The sequence below is a fragment of the Equus asinus genome, chromosome 20 (assembly GCF_041296235.1).
Source record: "Equus asinus isolate D_3611 breed Donkey chromosome 20, EquAss-T2T_v2, whole genome shotgun sequence".
NCBI classification, from domain to species: domain Eukaryota; kingdom Metazoa; phylum Chordata; class Mammalia; order Perissodactyla; family Equidae; genus Equus; species Equus asinus.
Genome location: NC_091809.1, coordinates 13,305,030 through 13,327,482, shown reverse-complemented (window position 1 = coordinate 13,327,482; position 22,453 = coordinate 13,305,030). Strand labels below are relative to the sequence as shown.

General features: G+C 59.2%; 1 protein-coding gene across 2 annotated transcripts; it reads left to right on the top strand.

Annotated features, from left to right (window-relative positions):
• Positions 1 to 309: 309 nt before the first annotated feature.
• Positions 310 to 17,820, top strand: SGTA (small glutamine rich tetratricopeptide repeat co-chaperone alpha). Of its 2 annotated transcripts, none has more exons than XM_014845629.3 (12): positions 310 to 482; positions 6,861 to 6,998; positions 8,243 to 8,349; positions 8,600 to 8,684; positions 10,041 to 10,140; positions 11,184 to 11,288; positions 12,247 to 12,385; positions 13,115 to 13,177; positions 14,618 to 14,655; positions 15,161 to 15,250; positions 15,478 to 15,600; positions 16,574 to 17,820. In XM_014845629.3, the coding sequence occupies exons 2-11, from the start codon at positions 6,899 to 6,901 to the stop codon at positions 15,590 to 15,592; spliced, it is 942 nt and encodes a 313-aa protein (XP_014701115.1). In that variant the 5' UTR covers positions 310 to 482; positions 6,861 to 6,898; the 3' UTR covers positions 15,593 to 15,600; positions 16,574 to 17,820. The 2 variants fall into 2 exon arrangements, with proteins under 2 accessions (XP_014701115.1, XP_014701114.1); XM_014845628.3 differs by having other exon boundaries at positions 342 to 482; positions 8,576 to 8,684.
• The last annotated feature ends 4,633 nt before the right edge of the window (positions 17,821 to 22,453 follow it).

Sequence of the window (22,453 nt, the reverse complement as noted above, 5' to 3'; positions counted from 1 at the left end):
GAATGAACGAAAGAATGCATTTGTGGGTGAATGGGTGGGTGAATTAATGAACAAGGATGGCTGGTCGATAACAGTTGCGCCCATTCACAGAGCGCCTGTGATGCTCTCTGGGCGCCAGATGCCCAGACGCAGCTGCACCACGTGGCCGGCGGGGCAGCACGTGGCCGGCTGAGCATACCTGCAGAAGTCCGCCACTGTCCCACCATGCACCGCTCCCTTCCCCGCTCTAGAGGACGAGTCAGCCCTGATTTCCGGCCTCCTTTCGGTCGCAGAGGTCAGTTGCCCTAACGACCAGCTCGTCCCGCCTCTAAATTACGTCACTTCCCCCCGCGCCCGCCACACTAATCGACGCGCCTGCGCAGAAGGAGAGCCAACAGGGGCCGGCTCCTTCTGCGCAGGCGTCGCGCCCGGGGGGCGGGACCGGGCGGCTCCGCGGTGCGCAGGCGCTGCCGTCGGTGGGTCGGGGTTCGGCTGCCGGAGAGGTGAGTGGGGGGCTTGGAGCCGAGCCGGACGGGCCTAGGGTCCGCGGCTCGAGCCTCCCGGGGCTCCGGGGTCCATCACAGGGCGTCTTTCTGGGGTTGGAGTCCCTGCGATCCGTGGGGTGCTGTGAGTGGGCGGCGTGGAGGGGAAACTGAGGCCAGACGGTGTCGGGCAGGCCCTCGGCGGCCCTGATCTCCCTCTCCCGGACCCCGGGCCCGGGAAACGCTGGTTCGCAGGCCCGCGGGGGACAGCGGGAGGTAAAAGCGCCCCACACGTCGTGAGCCCTCGCTGGGTGTCCGCTGCTGCCCGGAAACACGGCCCCTTTGAATCGTGGAGGTCCCGTCCGTGGGGCTCAGGTCGGGACCCCTGTCCCAGCGCCGCCGCTCTCTACCTGGCTGACCTTGGCCGGCCTCTTGACTTCTCCGAGCCTCAGTTTCCCCCTCTGTAAAACGGGTGTCGTCACGGTCCCTGCCTCAGGCGGTTCTTGGGGGGGCTTAGAGCCGCGGGGCCCAGCGCGAAGTGCGAGCTCCAAGGGGTCAGCCATTGTTCAGTCTTATTTCACCCTTAGGGTTTTCTGCATATTGTGCTAAAGGTGGGAGGGATCCGGGCTGAGGGCCAGCTCCACCACCGCTCGCTGGCTGTGTGAGCTTGGACGAGTCAGTTCTCTCTGGGGCGCACTTTCTTCCTACAGTAGGATCAGTAGAAGTATCTGGCACCTAGGGCCATTGTGAGGTTAAATACACGTACAACGTTCTTTAATCAGGTTCCTGGTGCTTGTAGAGAATGGCTCGTTTTGTTTTTAGATGCCAGAAAAGGTGGATGCACTGTGCCATCTCCTAAGTTCAATGATGTTCCCCTTTCTTCTGCTTCTGTAGCTGATTATTTGTTTTGTCTGCTTTTCCTCTCCCCAGACCAGTGGTTTTGTCCCCCCAGGGGACATTGGATGATGTCTGGGGACATTCGTGGTTGTCACACTGGGGGTGCTCCTGGCATCGAGTGGGTGGGGGCCAGGGATGCTGCTCTGCCCCGCACAGTGCCCAGGACGGCCCCACACAGAGAATATTCTGGCCCCTGTGTCCACAGTCCCGAAATTAAACCCTACCCTAGACCAGTGATTCTTTGCCAGCAAGGGCTCCACGGCGGGGGCGGGGGGGGGGTGTGAACCCCCAAGAAGTCATGCGCAAGGTTTTGTGTGGGTGCCCATTTTTGTGTGGGGAGGAAAGGGTACTTTGGAGTTTAGGTCTGGAATCAGACTGCCTGGGCTCCAAACTGCTGATTTGTATCTTAGCCAGGTGACCTTGGGTGGCACCCCCGTCTTTCTGAGCCTGTTTTTTCTTCTTTAGAATCGAGGTTAGGTTAAACAACGCAGGGTCTCAGCAAACTGTGGTCAGGGGCCCAAATCCAGCTGCTGCCGGTATTTGTAAACAAAGTGTTGTGGGAACCCAGCTGGGCCTGTGTCGCACAGCCCTGAAACTGTGGCTGCTTTTGCGCGGCTAGAGTAGGGCAGAGGAGTTGCCACAGAGACCCTGTCGCCTGAGAAGCTGAAGGCACTTATTCTGGCCCTTGTTGGAAAATGTTTGCTGACCCCTGAAATACTCCCATTGCACGTATAACACTCAGCTCAGGGGCTGCAAAGTTCTCAGCACTCCAAGGATTTCACCTGATGAGTGACTCTGAATGGGGGTTAGCTCTGCCCCCCATTCTGTAGTCTTACTTTATCCTACTTTTTTTTTGGCAAGACCCAGCGCTGACCCTGGTGGGCAATGCTCAGGGGGGGTTGGAGGAATAAAGGGAATTGTCGACAGGTAAGCAGCACACAGGGTTTGTTGAGGAAACCAGGACTCAAAGAGGAGTGGCCTCCCCAAGGAACTTGGGCCCGTGGCTCTGACTGTGACCTAACGTTTTCCCGGGTCCGTACGGGTCAGACGCCCCCAAGTGCTGAGGCTCAGAGGGAAGATGCTCTGTCTGACGGCTCACAGTGCAGTGGGGGAAGACAGGCCAGGACAGGGTTGGGGCGCCCGTTAGCAGATGCTGGGCAAAAGGCAGGACTAATACTTGGGCTTTGCTGGGAAAAGAGGGTGTCCCCGCTCTGGCCGAGGAGGCGACCGTGCAGCTTGGCATCGAGGGGAGGGAAAGATTTCCCAGAGCGGTCAGAGGAAAGATGAGTATTGAGTTTGAGTGTAGCACAGAGGGTTTAGTGAGGGGCCTCACGGGCACACTTGTGAAGTTTCAGGGAGCTATCAAGGTGTCTTAAGTGTGTGGGACATCCTGGCGGCATCTTAGAACAGGGCTGCACTGTGGGGAATGGATGGGTGACCCAGCTGGAACCCGAGCTCTATCCCTTGGGACCACCCTTTCCTGGGGACGTGAGGTGTCGTAGGTTGGGGGAGAGGAGCAGAGCGCCAGCTTACACACACTGGTGTCTGTGATAAGAGCTGTGAGGGGCCGGCCTCGTGGCCGAGTGGTTGAGGTCACGTGCTCAGCTTCGGTGGCCCAGGGTTTCGCCAGTTCGGATTCTGGGCGTGGTCACAGCACCGCTCATCAAGCCATGCTGAGGTAGCGTCCCACATGCCACAACCAGAGGGACCTACAATTAGAATATACGACTATGTAGTGGGGGCTTTAGGAAGAAGAAGCAAAAAAAAAAAAAAAAAGCTGTGGCTGCAGGATGGCTTCAGGATTAGGCAGAAAGTGGGTCCTTCTCCTTCCTGGGGTTTGGCGGGCTGGTCACTCATTGTCGTAAGTTGTGCCATTTTTTCCCTTTGAGTGATCAGTTCTGGGCAGGATAGTAAAAAGAGGCTGAACTTTTTAAAATTTGAATGATACAATGAAAAGGTGAACTGAGAACTGGAAGGGGTTCCGAAGACCACAGAGGAAGTGGCCCCGGGACGCCCCCCTACTCTCAGTGGCCGGCGTCAGTCCGGCCTCCCCAGGCTCCCTCGTGCCGCCTGCGCCTTTAGACCAGCGCCCAGCGGTGCTCTCCGAGAGCTCATAACGCCCTCACTGTTCAGAAAGAGGAGGCCTTTGAGACTTTTGTCCAGCAGCCAGAGCCCTACAAGCCGTGATTGTTCAGAAGACACTGGTGCCACGGAGCCGTCGAGGAGCAGTGCCGTCCTCGTGCTGGGCGGGCCCGGCTTTGGGAAGAGCAGAGAGGGCGTTCCTCTCAAAGCCGTGTGCACTAAGATTTGCAAACTTCCGTGTCCTCCCGCCTCACCGAGGAGGGAGGAAAGGCGACAGTTTTTTAAGGACGCCCGTGTCTGACACTGTGCTGGGTCCTTTGCTGTGGCCCCAGGCTCCCTTTTCCCCTACGTCTGAAACCCGAAATACTCTGCAGATGGAAGATTTTCCGACGGTTCGCAGCAAAGTCGTTTGGCCAGAAAATCTGACTAGTGCTGACCTGGAGCCTTTATTTTTCCTACTTAGTGGCTTCCGGTGGTTTCCACTTGGGCGTGGCTTGGCAATATCTGGAGACATTTGTGATTGTCACCACTCAGTGGGAGGGGGCCAGGGATGCTGCCCCACACCCCGCAGTGCCCAGGACAGGCCTGCACAGAGAATGACCTGGCCCCGATGTCCACAGTGCTGAGGAATGGGAGATCCTGTGTTAATTATTTGGGGGAAAATTGAGTCCGACCCCTGCTCACAGGAGACACCAGAATGAATCCCCTATGATCAGACGGCATAAACCAGGGCACCCTCAGTGTCTGTGAGCCCCCCCCTCCCTCCCACTTGGTGTATTTGAATGTGGTCAGCGTCCTGGGACTTCAGCAGGCCAGGTGACTATGGAGTCTCCCTGGGGTGGTTCTGGCCCCCACTCCCCGGGGGGACGCTGGATGGAGACCAGGGATGCTGGTAAACATCCTGCAGCATTCTGGACAGTGCCCACAGCAAAGAAGGATCCAGCCCCAGATGTTGATGGTTCCTGGTGGAAAAAGCCTGCATTAGGCCCTGAATCCTCACAGCAGCCTGTGAGGACACCTCTGTTACCCCATTTTACAGAAGAGGAAAGCGAGGGCATCACTGGGGCGCTCAGATGTGACACAGAGCATTCCTTAGCTCAGGGATGGGAAAGGAGACGCAGGGTGGGCCTTGGGCAGAAATGGCTGAACCTGAGGCCTTATGACTCCAGACCCTGTCCTCCAGGGGAATGGGACCTCCCTGCCCATCATCCATGCGCCAGGCCCAGGGCAGGCACCAAGTGGCCCTGACTCCTTGATACTCAGCGTGTCACGTTGAGGGGCCGACATTTGGGAGGAGATTGCGTCAACAGACTAGGAGAAGCCCCTGATGTGGGCAGTGAGAGCTCATACCAGGGAAGGCAGGCGAGAGTCGCCTCAAATGAGAGGTTCAGTGCAGGTGGAAGATCGGGACCCACGTGCAAAGGCCCTGAGGTGCACAGGGCAGGGGCAGTGGGAGAACAGAAAGCATGCCAGAAATGCATGTGGCTTCACCTTTCAGTTTTCTAAACCACTGATGACCCCCTGGGTCATCACCCCCTCCAGGCCTCACAGCTTAGTCCAAGAAGGCAGGAAACAGGGTGCTGGAGAGCAGCTTTCCCTGTTTACTCTGAAGCAAGCAGCTGTCACTGCCAGGATCCAGGGAGAGAAGATCCACCACACGCACACAGTGTGGCTCTTGTGTGACCCAGTGCTGGCTCCCGTGGGCCCAGCAGGGGAACCGTGCTCGCAAGCGGTGCCTGGAAGGCTTAGGGGGCTGTGGCCGTTGATCTCCCTGGGCCCCTCTGTGTCGCCCCAAAGATCTTCTGCCTCTGGGACTGGCTGTTTGTCCTCCCGCCCAGGCATGTCCCGATCCCAGACTTCCCAGTTCCAGGCACGCTCTCGGACCAAAGGCACTTGCTTGGTAAAGAGCCATTGTGTCCAGAAACGGGGGAGGAAAACTTGTTACCATCGCCAAAGAGCATTCTAGGGGCGGCCGGAACTCTGTCCAGCTGTACAAAACACAACTGCTTCAAGTTTTTCTGTTCTTAAAAATTGAGATATAATTTGCATACCATAAAAGTCAGTAGGTTTTAGTATATTCACAATGCTCCGGAATCATCACTGCTAATTCCAGAACATTCCATCTCCCCACAAAGCACCCCCGTCCCCATTAGCAGTCCCTCTCCATCCCCCTCCCCAGCCCCTGGCAACCAATAATCCACTGTCTGTCTGTGGCCGTGCCTGTTCTGGACATTGCACATCAATGGGATCGCACACCGCGGGGCCTTTTGTGTCTGCTGTGCTCTCGCTCCGTTTTTCTAAGAAGCACTTGTCCAGGGAAGTAGTTTTCTGTGAACCAGAAACAAAGCCCAGCCTGGCCAGCCTCGCACGTCTTGACTGCGCTCACACAGAGACTTGGAGGCGCCGGGCGCTGGCATCGTCTCAGTCTGATGTCAGCCGGCCTGTGAAGCCTGGGGGGTGATGGCCTGCTCGTCCCGATTTAGCTGAACCGTCTCTGGCTGGTGACAGGCTCACAATAATGTGGTCAGAGGGCCCGCTCCTCGATGCTGGGGGCGCACAGGCTGCTGACTCCAGTGGGGGCATTTTAGTGTGACCAAGACGCCTCACACCGCAGATCCCAGCCTGCCGGTTAGACCTGAGCAGCCCTGGGCAGATGTGTGGACCCCCCATCCCAAGCCTGTTTCCTCTCTAAACGTGCCTCGGGGGTCGTTGTGTGAGCTCTGTGTTGTGTTAGGTGCCTGACCCCGTAGGCCCTCAGATCGCAGACCTCTCACCCTTGCTTAGAATTCTGCTCCAGAGGCCTCCCCTCGGCACTGTGGGGCCCGGTCATCTTCTGGGGGACCATCCTGGGCGCTGTGGGGGGTTGAGCAGCATCCTTGGCCCCCACCCACGTGATGCAGGAGCTCCCCAAGTCGTAACAACCACAGAGGTCCCCACACGTCGCCCAGTGACCCCAGGGCAGGCCCTCAGACAGCCAGGAAGGGGTCGGTGCCTCTGGGGGCTTTCAGACTGCTCGGCACGCCCTCCTGATCCTTGTCTGACCGCTTGTGTCCCTTGGGTGCGTGGGCACTTGAAGCGTCCTTGGGCCAGTTCTCGTCCTGAGCACAGAGAAGCGGCAGGCGGGGCTGCAGTTGGCCCTGTGCTGGGGCAAGACCTCAGGGCAGGGTAGACCCGCGGGCCTCCGTGTCCCTGGGCAGCCCTGCAGGCCCTCTCTGGGCGGTGAAAGGGCAATGGCCTCGGCAGCCCATCCGTGGGTCCAGGTAATTAACGCTCCTCCCACCCCGTCCTGCAGATGGAATTAGCCAGGGTGCTTAGAGCGGCTCCCGAGGGGCCTGGAGATGGGCACAGGGTGGAGGGGTACCTGTCCAGCAGTGCCCGAGCCACAGTCCCCAGGCCTCACGCCCTCACATGGGTCTGCAGATCTGAAGACCCCTGACGTCGTCTTTTCCCATCTCAAAATGGACAACAAGAAGCGCCTGGCCTACGCCATCATCCGGTTCCTGCACGACCAGCTCCGGCACGGGGGGCTCTCGTCCGACGCCCAGGAGAGCCTGGAAGGTACTGTGCCACCCACCCGCCCTCATGCTTCCCTCCCTCCCTCCCTCTTTCTTCCCTCCCACTGCACAGTGCCGCCCCTTGGTCACTTCAGCCTGGGCCTCTGGCAGGTATTCTGTTAACCTCCCTGTCTTCTGTCAAACTGCTTCTGGAACATCCTCTACCCCCCTCCGCCCACCCACCTGTATCCTCACTGGTCAAAGGAGAAGGGCTCTCATGAGAGAGGAGGCAGCAGCCACAGGGGCCAGAAGCCACCCGAGGCTGGGGGTGGAGAGCCAGGCCAGACCCGGCCCTTGAGCAGCAGCCATCTGCCCGGACCCTGCTGCCAGTCACTCCAGCGTCCTGCCCCGGAGCCCAGCCCCCGCCGTGCAATTAATGTGATGTGGGGGCCGCCTTGCCTTGGGCTGGGAGGGTCCTTCATGCCCTCGTCCTGTCCCGGATCTCTCGTGTGCACGTGGTCCCCGTGGAGGGGAGGGTGGGCCTCTGCCTGGCTCACCTGTGTGTCCTCGGCACCCCCTGCAGGCAGAAGCCCGGGGTCAGGCTGAGCACCCTCGCTGTGGGCTGCCTGAGGAGGGGGTGGGACCGCAGCGTGGGGAGGAGGTGGCTCTGCTTCCCACCTTGGGGTCAGGACCCTGGGGCTCAAGAGGGCCCCACTCATGGAGGAGGCAGGTGGTGGTGTCCCAGGGCGGAGCACAGTCGGAAAGCTGGGGGCGCAGGCCTGGGTGGCCAGGGCAGCCTCTGCACAGGTGGCCCCCACGGGCTCCATGGACTGCCCACGTCTGCGGGTGGGCAAGCTGCGTGGTCTCTGGGCTCTGGACTGTTCCTGTCCTGCATGGGATCGTGCAGCCCCTGGAAGGAGCCCACCTGCGAAGACGTAGGGCCCCACAGAGTGGCCTGGGCACCTGGCCCCCGACGTGGTACTTGGGCTGGGCTAAGCCCCACCATTCCCCAGCCAGGCGGCCCGAGCAGCGTGACCCCACAGAGAGCCCTGATGTCACCTTCCTGAGCCTCACTGGGTGGGGACAGCGTCTTCCCTGGGCTTCCTGCTCTTGGGGCTCGTCCGTCTGTCCTGAGTTTTCTGAGACCGTCGGCAGATGGGAATGGGAGGAGTGAAACCCGGGGCCCGTGCTGTGCAGCGCGGCCCGCGGTCTTCACGAACACTCTCGAAGGAGAGGCAGGAGCCCTGCCCCCAGCCGCAAGGTCATGGACTCAGGGTTGCCCTCAGTAGGTCCTTGTCTCCCTCGCAGTGGCCATCCAGTGCCTGGAGACAGCTTTCGGGGTGACCGTGGAGGACAGTGACCTCGCGCTCCCTCAGACTCTCCCGGAAATATTCGAAGCCGCCGCCACGGGCAAGGTGAGCCTCGGGCTTCCCCAGCCACCACCCAGAACGGCCGCATCCCCCTGGGCGGGGCACCCAGGTGTGGCTCCTGGCTCGGGAGCAAGAGAAGCAAGGTGCAGGGCCTTGTCCTCTCCCTGCCGAGCTCAGCTGCCCTCAAGCATCCCCCAGGGGGAGGGGGTCGCCTGAGAGCTACAGAGCCTGCAGGAGCGGGCACAGCAGGGTCGCCCGCATCTCTTCAAAGAGTTCATCTTTGCTGTGGTGCCAGGAGATGCCACAGGACCTGAGGACCCCCGAGCGAACCCCGCCTTCAGAGGAGGACTCGGCTGAGGCAGAGCGCCTCAAAACCGAAGGTAAGAAGCGCCTGCCGTCGTCGCCGCTGGCACCTCGCCCGCCCAGACTGGGGCTGCTGCAGGGCGCGTGCTGGCTGGTCCCAGGCTCTGGAGCGGACAGGAGGGGTGATGTGGAGCAGTGGACGGCAGACTGGCCTTTGGAGACAAGGGTGGCAGCTTTCAAGAACACAGACACAAGAACGTGGAGAGGGGCCGGCCAGATGGTGCAGCGGTTACATGTTCCGCTTCAGCGGCCCGGGGTTCGCCAGTTCAGATCTTGGGTGCAGGCATGGCACCACTCGGCAAGCCGTGCTGTGGTAGGCATCACACATATAAAGTAAGGGAAGATGCGCACGGATGTGAGCTCAGAGCCAGTCTTCCTCAGCAAAAAGAGGAGGATTGGCAGCAGATGTTAGCTCAGGGCTAATCTTCCTCAAAAAAAAAAAAAAAGTGGAGAAATCGGACCCTCGCATGCCGCAGGTGGGAACATAAGTGTTGCAGCCGCTTAGGAAGACGGTCTGACGCGTCCACCTGGTTACGCACGGAGTGAACGCATCACCCCAGCAGTTCCACTCCTAGGGACGTTGTGTGCCCAGGAGAAATGCAGACACACAAAATGCAGACACGCATCCACCAAGATGCTTGTGTACAAATGCTCATGGTGCACGGTTAGTAGCAGCCGAAAAGTGGAAATGACCCAAATGTCCATCGACTGATGGCAGATAAATAAAACGTCCATGTGCTGGAGTATCACGCAGCCGTGAAGGGGAGCGAGGCCCTGACACAGCTAAAACTTGGATGGACCTTGAGGACACGACGCTCAGGGAGAGAAGCAGATACAGAAGGACACATGACGTGTGATCCCTTTGACGGGGAATGTCCAAAACAGGCAGATCCACAGACAGAGAGCGGGCTCGTGGGGGCCGGGGGCTGGGGAGGGGGTGGGGGTGATGCTGATGGGGACGGGCTTCTGCTGGGGTGATGAGGAAGTTTTTAAACTAGATAGAGGGGATGGTTAGATAACTCTGAAGGAATGAACACCACTGACCTGTACACTTGTGAAGTGTGTTTCGTGGTAGGTGAATTATTTCTCGCTAAGACTGGGCTGTTTCTGAAGGAAGAGGCAAAAGTGACAGCATTTGAGACTTCCGTCCCCAAACAGCACAGCCAAAGCCCTGAGAGCAGCTGTCACTGCGTGCTCTCCGGTCGGGCCCTGCAAAGCGCTCGACGCAAACCACACCCCCGACCTCACGCCACCAGCCCCCCGAAAGCCACTCACACCCTCAGCCCCGAGCCGGGGAACCTGCTACAGGGAGCTCTCGGACCCTCCGGGTCTCGCGTGAACAGCCGGGGTGCGTCTGTTTCCTTTCCCTCTAGGGAACGAGCAGATGAAGGTAGAGAACTTCGAAGCCGCCGTGCACTTCTACGGAAAAGCCATCGAGCTGAACCCGGCCAACGCCGTCTATTTCTGTAACAGGTACCGGCCGGCGGGGGGCTGGCCGCGCGGCCCCGAGCGTGTGTCCTGTAGGTGAGTGAGTGCCCAGCTGCGGTGCCAAAGAGCACGCCAGTGTCAGGCGGCCAGCGAGGTGTCAGCGAGAGCCGAGGGCGACGGTAAAATTAGGTGGCCCCGTTCTCGAGCCAGGAAAAGAAGCCAGGATTTGGATAGCGTTTCACGCACATGTTCACGGCGGCCTTAGTGACAGTGAAGAGCTGCGTGGGGCCCACTCTTTTAAAGGAAAAGCTGAGTAACCTCTCTCGCCGCCTCTCAGTGAGGAATTTTGTGCTTTGAGGGGCTTTTAACAACAGGAGGGACTGAGTAGAAACCAGGGTATGGCGTCAGATGCCCCATGTGGAAGCCGCGGAGACAGACACTGTAGACAAAATGAGAGGGGGTGCGCCAGAGATCATGCAAATCTCCAGGGTCCATGTGCTTTTTGATTTGGCTTTTTGGTTTTTTTCCTTTTAACTTTTTGTGGGAGTAATTCTCGGTTTACAGAAAAGTTGCAGAGACAGTACACAGAATTCCCCAGTTCCTTCACTCGCCTCAGCTGCTTTCCCCTTGGTGTTTTTCTCCCTAACACCTGTATGTCGTTCAGAATTAGAGGAAGCATAGAGTGGGAACAGTAAACACTACAACGGTGAGGAAAACAAGTGCATTTGGGGAGCTGGGCGCTTCCAGAGCTGGCATGTGCTGGATCTCGGTTATTTTAAACAGTACTTACATATTTGACAACCTAAAAGGGGCATGAGCGGCCCCTGCAGTGGGAACAACCTGGACGACAGAGCCCCGAGACTCCGGGTTCAGACCCTGGGCCTGTCGCGTTGGTCCCTGCTCCTCTGCATTTTTCAGCCTCAGTTTCCCCCGGTACACGGGGGCAGCACCCAGATTGTCGCCGCCTCTGCACAGGGGCCCAGCAGATGGAAGCCTGCATGCCATACCCCTTAGCAACGCCGTATCTGCCCCACCTCGCAGATGGGGAAACAGGCTTCTCCTCTCACCTCCCTGCTTTGTGTCCCCAGAGCCGCGGCCTACAGCAAACTGGGGAACTACGCCGGGGCGGTGCAGGACTGCGAGCGGGCCATCTGCATAGACCCATCCTACAGCAAGGCCTACGGCAGGATGGGGTGAGTGCTGGCGGGTGCCGGATGGCCGCTGCCCCGCGTCCAGCACATTCCTCCTCCTGTTGTGTAGTCTTTCCACACCAACAGCCAACTTTCCGGCACCAGCCAGGTTCAGTTCGGACACCCCCAGAGTTAGTGCAGACACCGCACGTTCAGGACCCAGCCACACGGGACTGTCCCCGCTTCAGATGCCAGTCGCAGTTGGTGGGGGCAGGGCATCTGTGCTTCTCGCCAACCAGCTGGAAATCAGGGCTTTCCCCAGCTCATCCTCAGGTTTGATAAGTCACTAGAATGGCTCACAGGACTCAGGAAAGCGCTTCACTCACATTTCCTGGTTAATTGTCGAGGATGCTCGGGAACAGCCAGGAGAAGAGGCACACGGGGCGAGGTCCGGAAGGGTCCTGGGCGCAGGAGCCTCTGTCCCCGTGGAGTCTGCGGGCGTGACTCCCGGTGCATGGATGCCATTGCTAATGTGGACTTTCTCTGATCTCTTGCCTCAGGAGCCTTATAACCATCTGCAGCCCCCTCATTCCCTGGAGGTTAGGGAGGTTAAGAGGTCAGGGGCTTCGAGGTCCCACCCTCCTGGCCACCAAGGCCATCACCTCGTTAGCGTAAACTCAGGTGTGATCAGAGGGGCTCGTTATGCATAACAAAGGGCATACCTATGGCTCTGGAAATTTCCTGAGTTTAGGAGCTCTGCCAGGAACAGGGACAAGGACCACCACTGACTGCGCCTTCAGAGCCCTTTGTGTTGGCCCCACCAGGGTGCCAGCACTACGGGTTTAAATCCTTGTCGCACATCCGTTCTCCCAGCGCCTCCCCTGGCCCCTCATGTGTCCTGTCCCGTGACCTCAGACACTGGACAAGGAGTGACGACACCGGGGCAGTTTGCGGGTGGGGGCCGAGGGCGGGGTGCACAGCCTCTCTGTCCTCTCCCCACATCCCCCCCCCCCCCCCGCAGCCTGGCGCTTTCCAGTCTGAACAAGCACACCGAGGCCGTAGCCTACTACAAAAAGGCCCTGGAGCTGGACCCTGACAACGAGACATACAAGTCGAACCTCAAGATAGCGGAACTGAAGCTGCGAGAGGCGCCCAGTCCCGTGAGTCAGCCCTGGGGATGAGGGTGTGGCGGCGGGGGCGCAGGGCGGCCGGGCATTCGTTGGCTGGGGCACAGCAAGACACACACGTGGAAATGCCAGTCACAAAAGGAGGAGTTTATCTTCACAGATCCCCAGACGCAGGAGGGGGACGGCCTCACAGGGCCGCACGTGGAAGCCGCGGGGTGGGGCAGGGAGGGGGCGTGGACCAGGGCCTGTACTGTGGTTCCCTCGGGAAGGAGCGGTGAGGCACACCCAGGATGGGCTGCTTGGATAATTCCACGGGCTCTGGGGCGTAGGGGCTGCCCGTGGTTGTCCAGCACCCGGTCCTGGGGTGACGGGCAGGGGACAGTGGCCCGAGTGTGAGGGGGCCTGGTCTGCATATGAAAGGTATGTTCCAGGGCCAGCTGTTTACTGTCTCTAGGAGGTGGCCAGCCCTGGCAATGGCCGTTCCTCCAGGGTCGGCGAGGCCCCGGTGTCTAAGCCTCAGAACGTGGAAGACATGGTCAATACACTGCTTTTCCCAAGCGGCCGGCAGCGCCGTGGTTTGTGCCTTTTACAGAGCGCCATTGGGCTGCAGGGCCTGGCTGCCCCAGTTGGCAGAACGTCCGAGCTGGGCGCCTCCTGGATTCCAGACGGGCCCCACATGGGATCTTACCTCTGTTCCTGGGGGCCAGCCGTCGCAGCCCTCGGTCCGGTTGCCACTAAACGGTGCTGCTCTCCTCCCCACAGACAGGAGGTGTTGGCAGCTTCGACATCGCGGGCCTGCTGAACAACCCAAGCTTCATGAGCATGGTGAGGGCCCTCCCGTCTCTGCCACCCCACGGCGTCCCTCTCCAACCACCCGGGCCCCGTCTGCCGTGTCGCTGCCTGCTACAGGCCAGGGCTGCCCGACCACAGTATCGGGGCTGGGTCACTCTCTGGGGGGCCGTCCTGGGCACCATTGGGGGTAGGCAGCATCCCTGGTCCCCACCCATTCACTGCCAGGAGCTCCTTCAGTGTGACAACCACAGATGTCCCCAGACGTTGCGCTGTGTTCCCTGGGGGCAGCACTGCCCTGGGTGAGACACCACGCACACACACACACCACCACCACCCCGCACTCCCCCCCAGTATTGAACACAAAGGGTGAACTGCCTCTCCCGGCCGAGTAACCCAGGAAAACTATGTCTGACTGCCAGCTCGGTTCCCTCGTCACGTGTGGGGACCGTGATGGCTCTGCAGCTGCACTTGCTTCCTGGGGTTCAGGCGAGACACCAGAGAGATTGATGCCCCCAGGGCAGAAGTGCCACTTAAGTCCAGAGGCGCTTTTTCTGTGCAGGGACATCCTTGGACCGCAGGCTCCCCTGCTGTGACCCACAAGGGGTCAGGACTGTCATTCCCGGGTGGTCTCGCTCAGCTGCAGGCCCGCACTGGTGCCTTCAGGGTGCAGGGTCTCAAACTGTCAGGGGGAGAAAAGTCTGGAACCCCCCGGCAGTCAGAAAAACATCCTGACTGCAGCGAGGAGCGCCCCTGGGTAGAGGATGACACACGAGCCCTCCAGAGAGTGTCCCGGCCAGAGGAGGACTCGGCCTGACGCAGTCACTCACTCCTGTGACCTCGTCCATCCGAGGTGGCAGACTGCTACCCGCCACTGGGTTGACTGGCACACAGCCATGCCCACACACTGTCCGTGGTGTACTGTACTGTCTGTGGCGGCTTTGTCCATGCAACAACAGCAGAGACCAGGGCCTGTAAAGCCGAAAATGTGCTCTCTAGCCTTTAACGGAAAGTTGGCCAGCCCGTGAGCCGCAGCCTGGGGCGCACCCCTTCACTTTCCTGGTCGTCCACCCCTCAGCATAGGTCCCCAGGGCGGCGTCCTCAATGGGGATGTGAAGGCACGGAAGGGTGCGGTGCCACGTGATTTCGCCGTAGAGCAAAGCTGGAGACTCGCTCACTCTCCTGCAGTCGCGGGGGCTGGAAGAAAGACCAGGACGCCCCACAGCCAAGCCGCGGCAGCCGGCGACCACTGGGCGACGTGCTGGACTCGCTTAAAACGAGAGTCCAGAGCGGGACTGGGGGTGAACGTGTGGCTCCCAGAGCGTGTGGGGTGCGGAGGCCAGAAGCAGGGAAGGGCCAGGAAGACCCTGCGCCTGGCGTGCCGGGCCAGGAGAGCCCAGCAGGTTACGGGAGGCGTTGTCAACGAACACTGTCTTCAGGGCTTTCTTTTTCTGACAAATCCCTTCTTTTCTCCAGGCGTCCAACCTAATGAACAATCCCCAAGTTCAGCAGCTGTAAGTGACAGCCCTGCCCTGTGGGTCTTCCTGTGGCTAGGTTTCTTTTTTATTGTGCTAAAGTACACATAAAACTTATATTTTAAAGTTTACAAGTCACTGGCGTGAAGTACACTGCCAGCATTGTGCAGCCATCAGTACTATCTAGTTCTAGAATATTCCATCACCCCTAAAGGAGGCCCCGTACTGTAGCAGTCACCCACCCCCCAGCCCCAGACACCCACGAGCCCACTTTCTGTCTGTGGATTTGCCTGTTCTGGACATTTTATGTCAATGGAATCACACTGTGGCCTTTCGTATCATAGACATTGCCCGGTGTTCCCCAGGGGACAGACTTGCCCGGTCAAGAGTCACTGTCCTCAAGCCAGGAAAAAGTGTCCCCGGGAAAGCTGAGGAAGTTCACAGGGGCTGTGGTCAGAGAGGAGGGTGGGCCGTGGGCAGATTTGGGCCGCGGGGATGGCGGGCTGCGGTTGTGCTGCCGGCGTCATGGGCTCCCTCCTTGCAGCATGTCCGGGATGATTTCTGGCGGCCACAACCCCCTGGGCACTCCGGGCACCAGCCCCTCGCAGAACGACCTGGCCAGCCTCATCCAGGCGTGAGTAGGCAGCTGAGGGGGGCGCACGAGCGGGGCGGGGACGCCCCCACGACAGGGAAGAGGGAGAGGCAAGTGCTGTTGCCTTGGCTCCTCCAGCGAGCGGCCACACCGCCCTCGGGCACGCGTGGGGGCACAGAACGAAGGCACAGGACACATGTCCGCGTGAGCTGCGGGGAGTGGCCAGGGCAGGGGCCTGGCCTCCCCCTGAGCCTGGGCGCCTCCCGCAGGGGCCAGCAGTTCGCTCAGCAGATGCAGCAGCAGAACCCAGAGTTGATAGAACAGCTCCGCAGTCAGATCCGAAGTCGGACCCCCAGTGCCAGCAACGACGACCAGCAGGAATGACCGCCCATGTGAGTGACCCCCGCGCTGGGAGCCCCGAGGGGACGACTCTGAGTCCTCCAGGCCGGGAAGGTCTCCGTGCATCCCCGAGGCTAGGGGGCCTTGTCTCCAGTCCTCAGGCCCCTTCCCAGGTGTTTCCACCAGAATTCTGCTCCTCCCCCTGCTGACCATCTACTGGTGGGCCGGTGGGCTTGTCACTCAGGTGGAGCCATGGACGGACGAGGGTTGAAACCCCCCAGCTCCCTGGAAAGCCTGGTGCCTGAGTGCAGACAGGCGACACCTGTGCAGAAACAATGACGCAGAGTGCGGTGGGAGGGCAGCTGCTGCAGGCGGATGTTCTGCCGGGTTTTGTTGGTTGGTTTGGTTTTTTCTGTGAACAGATGTTACATGTACGTTTGCTTAGAAATACACCCGGGGGTCCCAGGAGGGTCCCCGGCGGCCTTGGCTGGCTCGGTTAGCATCCCAGGGCCTTGGACCTCCATCCTGTCCCCAGTGGACTGTGTGCCCTGGGTGCAGCCTTCCTGCCCCCAGAGAGTTTTTAATTGTGATTTTTTTTTATAGAAAAATTTAAAAGAGAAAAACTTAAGCAAGCAGAAAAAAATAACTTTAATTTCTCCACCCAGAGAAACTAATGTTAGTATTTTGGGGGCTCTTCCTTTTTTATTTTTTTTTGAAGCTTTTTTTTTTTCAGTTCATTGTCGGTTGCAACCCTTATCCCGAAATTATCCTCACGACATTTTCTCGTCTGCGCCACCAGCACCGCCTGTGATGACGGCCGTGTTCTGTATCTGTGCTACCACGGCGGCCGCCAGCCATGCGGGGGCTGCCGACCCTTTGAAATGTGGCCATGGGGCCACGCACTGGCCTGAGGTTGACTTAGCTTAAGCAGCGGCCCTTGGTCCCCGAGCCTGGGTGCCAGCGTGGGTCCCCGGTCCTACCAGCGCGCCCGCCCTGCCTGACCGCCTCTGTGTCCTCTCCCTCCAGCCGTCCCAGTACCATCAGGCCCTTCCCGGCCGACTGGAAGCCTTCTGTTTTGCCGTTTTTTCCCGTTGGACTGCCCAGCAGAGAAAAAAGACAAAGAAATTGGACCTGCATGTTAAGATGGATTTTTATTATTTTTAGTTTTTCCCTCCGCCCCGGCCTCCCTTTTTGTACTCTCTCACGCCCCCCGGGCCCTTCTCGAAACAGAGCCAGCCAGCAAGCTGCAAATGCAGACCAGCACCAGTCTCCCTCCTAGCCCCCTGAAACCCAGTCACTAAAGTATTTTCTGGAATATTCCAGTCCTCGCACAGCTCTCCGAGAAGAGGCGAGTTTTATGTCAGTCCACATCGGGGGTACCCGCAGCTCCCGAAGCCACTTTCTGCCGCCCCGCCACCCTCGGTCGGTCTGCAGGGGCCTCCGCAGCCCCGTGAGAAGCGGCTTTCCGAGTGGACCCGGGTGCACTCCGCTCAGACGAGCTCACTGCCAGCCGCGGCCTGGGCACCAGCGTGCGCCCGGCCCTCGGACCGCGGGTTTTGCATGAGGAACTCTTTAGTTGCAGGCTCCTAAAAGATGAGTCCTGTTCCCCTGCGCCCCGTGCGGAACCGGGGCGGCCCGGGGTGCCCAGGAGCGGTTTCTGGGACTTTGCTTCCAATCGAGCGTTTTGATGGACACCTGTCTGATCTCCGATCCTGTTTCCAGTGCGCACGGCCAACAGACCATGAGGAGCGTGATCATGACCTTTCGGCCTGGCCCCCGAGCCCATCCCAGCCTGTCTATGTCCTGGCCCACTGCCCCGCCCACAGGTGGTCCTGCCTGCCCGGCGCATCTGGGTCCTTGGCGACCTCTCCTGTCCTGTTCAGGGCTGGGGACCGGCAGGCACCCCTAATGCCATCCACTGTGGCCTGAGGTTGCCACGCAGCCATCAGAGCTGCTCGTAGGGAGGGCAAGCCAGCCCAGGACCACCGTGTGGCCACTGCAGATGTCCCCATAGCCTCTGCCCGGATGGGACAGGAGAGGGCTGGCGCCACTGCAGCAGCGGCAGCGTTGGCTGCATCGGCCGAGGCTCCCAGTGGCCTCCGGCTGTCTGCAAGGTAGACCCAGAACCATGTGTGTCGTAGGTAACTAGTAGGAAGACAGGCCGCTGCCGGCTCCCTGCAGTCCGTCACACGTCCGCGAGACGTGTCCTGACTTGAGTGCTAGCCATGGTGATAAGCGTAACGTGTGGGGAATAAATAGACATCGTGATCTCTGCCCGTCTCTGCATGACCTCTCGGTTTCACCCCTCACCTCCCTGCCCAGAGCCTCCACACCACCCAGGCACACGCTAGGCGGAAATCACTGATGCCACGCGACCGTAAGCACTTCCTGGGCCAGGGGTCACAGATGGTTCCGGAAACATTTGGGCTCATTCTCTATTCCTGCCTTCCCTCACGTTTGTCTGCAGTCACTTCCCCCACCCCAGTGTAAAGGATGAGCCCAGGGTTCGGCCTGGACCCTAGGTTCTGGGGCAGAGCAGTAAGGTCAGTCTGTGTTGCTTTTCTAGTATGTTCTGACAGCAGATAAACTGCCCATTCTGTAACCCAAATCAAGTAACCACTCTGGGGGAGAGGTGGTCCCAGGCAGCAAGAAGCCCGAGAACTTTCCAGGCTCATCTCGGCCCCCGCCCTTTGGTGCTGGGTGGGGTCTTGTGGCGTAGAGAACATTCTGTAAATGTTAGATAAACTACGTTGACGCCCAGTCCCCGTTCACAGCCCGCCATGTGGCACCTTCATGCCCGGTTCACAGGCAGAGGTGCCGAACTTGGTCACCCAGCCTGTGGGCAGCAGACCTGGGGCAGCCGGCCCTCAACACAGCCGGAGCCCAACAGGCTGGCTGGAGACCCCACCCCTGCGTGAGGGTGAAAGATGAAGGAATGAAGTTTCCGGTTCTGCAGTTTACTCCCTAGTGCCCGCAAATGACAGGATACGGACAGGGAGTCAGCGGTCCCTGGGAGCCCGCCTTCCAGTAAGGACGAGATGAGGGAGGTGGAGAGCGCGGCCAGCGCGGGTCTTACAGGGTGGATGGGGTTCCCCGGGGCCATCCTGCCCCCAGGGCACACTGGGGAGCGTCTGTTACTGTCGCACTGAGGTTGCTCCTGGCATTGAGTGGGTGGGGGCCAGGGATGCTGCTCGACCCCCCACAGCACCCAGGATGGCCCCCCAGAGTGACCTGGCCCCAATGTCACAGTGCCAAGGGGGAGACCCCCTCTGCGGGCATCCCGGGCAGAAGAGTCCAAGCAAAGGCCAGGAGTTGAGGGCCTGCTGGGCAATTGAGCAGGAGTCACGGCCCACGAGCCATCCCAAGGTGGCGGCGCAGGAGATCAGCGTGGCCCCGCATCCCGTCTTGGGAAGTGTGTGCTGAGACCGGCTGGAGGACAGACGTGTGAGGCGACAGCCCAGGCCACACAGCCCGCGAGGGTAACCCAGTGGTGCTCGCTCCTGAGCGTGTCGTGGGCTCCTGTTGCTCCGGGCACCAGGGATCTCCGGTCAGATGAGACCGCTCGAGCCTGGGGCTCTGTGCCAGAGGGTGGAGTTGGGGCACAGCCGCAGAGACGGCCTCAGGAGGAGTTCTGTCCCATGCACCGAGTTTCTCCAAGGACCGAGAAGGGCGTGGGGGGCCAGGTAGCCTTCTCCAGAGAAACAGAGCCAGCAGGATGCATGTATCGAGAGAGAGGCACGCTAAGGATCTGGCCCACGTGACTGGAGGCTGACAGGTCCCCACACCTGCAGTCAGCCAGCTGGAGAGGTGATGTTAGTTACAGTTCAAAGGCCAGGAGGCTCAAGATCCGGGAGGAGCTGTTTCAGTTCAAGTCCAAAGGCAGGAAAAGACCGACATTCTCGCTCAGCAGGCAGGAGTGCCCTCTGACTCAGCCTCTCTGCTCTATTCAGACCTTCAACTGATTGGATGAGGCCCACCCAAATTGGGAAGCACAGTCTGCTTTACTCCCTGTAACATTCAAATCCAGAAACATTCTCAGACACACCCAGATCTCAGGACTTTCCATGGCTAAAGAGACTTGCGGATGGGTTAAGTCAAGGCCCCTGGGATAGGGGTGACCCTGGATTCCCGGGGCCCAGGGTCATCCCAGGGTCCTGAGCAGAGGGAGGCGGGAGGGTCAGAGGCCGAGATGGAGACGCTGCGCTGCTGGCCGTGCGGACGGAGGAAGGGGCCCCGAGCCCAGGACGCGGCGCCTCTGGAAGCTGGAGGAGGCGGGACACGCTCCTCCCCTGGGGCCTCCGGGGGGACCCGCCCTGCCCGCCCCTGGGATTTAGCCAAAGGGAGGCCCATTTCAAACTTCTGACCCCAGAACTGTCAGACAGTGAATCTGTCGTGATCCACTAAATTGACGGCAGTTTGTTAAGCAGCCACGGGAAATGAACCCGCGTGCGTACGAAGCGCGCATTCTGACGTGGCCGTAGTCCCCTCCAAGACGCTGACAGCAGTTGACATTCCTCATCTACAGTTTCCATTTCCACTCCTAACAGGGGAGAACGCGTATGTGGCTGAAAACCTCGTAAAGGTCAGTTGTGGCTGAGAAGATGGAGGGAGAAGCCCGAGCCGCCGTCTTTCATTTTCTGAAACTCCCTCTTCGGGTCCCCTTGGAGCCTCCGAATCAGGCGGTGTGTGCCTTTCCCGCGGCTGCTGTAGTGTTCCAGCACGTGCCGTGGCTTTTAACACCACACACCGTGTATCCCACGGTTCTGGAGGCCACAAGTCAGACGTGCGTCTCACTGGGCTGCAGTCACAGTCGGCAGGGCTGGTTCCAGCTGGAGGCCCGAGGGGAGAATCCATTCCTTGCCTTTTCCACTTTCCGGAAGCCACCACGTATGGTGTAGGCAGAAAGGGACGTCAGGACCTGCACTCGGCTCCCAGCCGGCCACTGGGCGCTAGAAACATCTTTGGCCCTTCAGCAGGGCGCCGAAACCCTACCCACCTGCGGCTGTGGCTTTCAGTGCAGTTAGATTTCCAGCCTCCAGCCACCTTGAACAGCTGTGACCTGCACAGATTACTTTGCTGTTTCCCTTCCCTGTTGGACGATGGCCAGTTGGAAAGAAGGACCATCAAGGAGAGAGGAACCGTGCCCAGAGCTGCTGGCGGCTGCAAGAGCTTCCTGCTGCCCTCACGCACCACGTTGCTCCAGGTGCCAAGCGCAGGCCAGCAGCGTGGGCACTGCCCGGAGCTGGTCAGGGCAGCAGGATCCCCCGGGCGGCCCTGAGGTCCCGTCCTGCGTTTACACAAACTCTCTCAGTGATTTCTATGCACATTAAGCTTTGAGAACCCCCGAATTAACGCAGTAAACTGGCATATACGTAGCTCCAGCTACTTGTGTAAGGACACGATTCAGTATTTTTAAATTGAGGTAATTCGCAACTTAAAACATAAAACCCACCCTTTGAAACTGTTCATTCAGTGTTTTCAGTACATTCACAGTGTTGTGCAACCATCACCACTAATTCCAGAACATTCCATCACCCCAGAAGAAGCCCCGTCCCCAACAGCACTCACTCCCCACCCCCTCCCCAGCCCCTGGCACCCATGAGCCTGCTCTCTGTCTGTGGATCTGCCTGTTCTGGACGTTTCACGTCAATGGGGTCACACGCCGTGTGTCCTTCTGTGTCTGCTTCTCTCCCTGAGCGTCGTGTGTTCCAGGTCGGTCCACGTGCAGCTGTGTCAGGGCCTCGCTCCTTTTCAAGGCTGAATAATATAGGAAGTGGGTCTTAACCCTAGCCAAACATTGAGTCATCTGGGAAACTCAACGACTATTCATAAGAATGAAGTGTTTTATAGAGAATATTGCAACTGGCAGGGACATCAAATAGCCATGTCTTCCTCATGAAAGTGACCATTTATTGCACACCTTCTGTGTGCCAGGCGTGTTGGTACTTTTTCTCCCATTCTTCAGAGTAATAAGCGTTCTATCCTGAATCCAGAGGCCCAGGTGGAGAGCTTGTCACGTACCTGGCTCTGGACAGCTTTCTGATATGCCCGCCTTCACATCCGATCCCACTAAAGGGACTGTGTTAGTTATGTTCCACTGCGTAGCAAATCACCATAACCTCAGTGGCTTAAAACAACCCACATTGATAACTTCCCAGTTTCTGTGGGTCTGAAATCTGCATGCGGCTCAGCCGGGTCTTCTGCTCAGGTCTCACTAGCCTGCTATCAAGGTGCCAGCCGCGGCTGCATTCTCATCTGAGGCCCGACTGGGGAAGGCTCCGCTTCAGAGCTCACCTAGGTCATGGCAGAGTTCCATTCTTATGGTTGTAGGATTGGGGGCCCCCGCTTCCTTCTGACAATTGGCGGAGGCTGCCCTCCCTCCACTCCTATAAGCAGCCTGCAGCTCCTTGCTGCCCAGGCCACTTCTATTCATTTCCTGGGGCTGCTGTAACAAATCACTACAAATTCGGTGGCTTAAAAAAACATACATTTATCCTCTCATCATTCTGGAAGCCGGAAGCGTGAAATCAGTTTCTGTGGCCCCAAATCAAGGTGCTGCAAGGCCATGCTCCCTTCCAGAGGTCCTAGGGGTGAATCCATCCTTTGCCTAGTCCCGCATCTGGTGGTGCCAGCACCCCTTGGCTTGTGGCCGCATCACTCTGGTCTCTGCCTCCATCTTCACATGGCCTTCTCGCTTTCTGTGTCAAATCTCCCTCTGCCTCCTTCTTCTAAAGACCCTCATAATGAGACTGGGCTCACCCAGGTAATCCAGGCTCATCTGCCATCTCAGGATCCTTAGTGGCATCTTCAAAGTCCCTTTGGCCACACAAGGTGACATATCTGCAGGTTCTGGAGATTAGGACGTGGACATCTCTGGGGTCATTATTTAGCTGTCTCTCCACGACT

Bases quoted from the DNA above. Each gene is read 5' to 3' on its own strand.
- SGTA (XM_014845628.3), top strand. From the start codon at position 6,899: ATGGACAACAAGAAGCGCCTGGCCTACGCCATCATCCGGTTCCTGCAC. The intron at 8,350-8,575 runs GTGAGCCTCGGG...ATCTCTTCAAAG, and splicing joins AAGCCGCCGCCACGGGCAAG to AGTTCATCTTTGCTGTGGTG. The intron at 12,386-13,114 runs GTGAGTCAGCCC...TCCTCCCCACAG, and splicing joins TGCGAGAGGCGCCCAGTCCC to ACAGGAGGTGTTGGCAGCTT.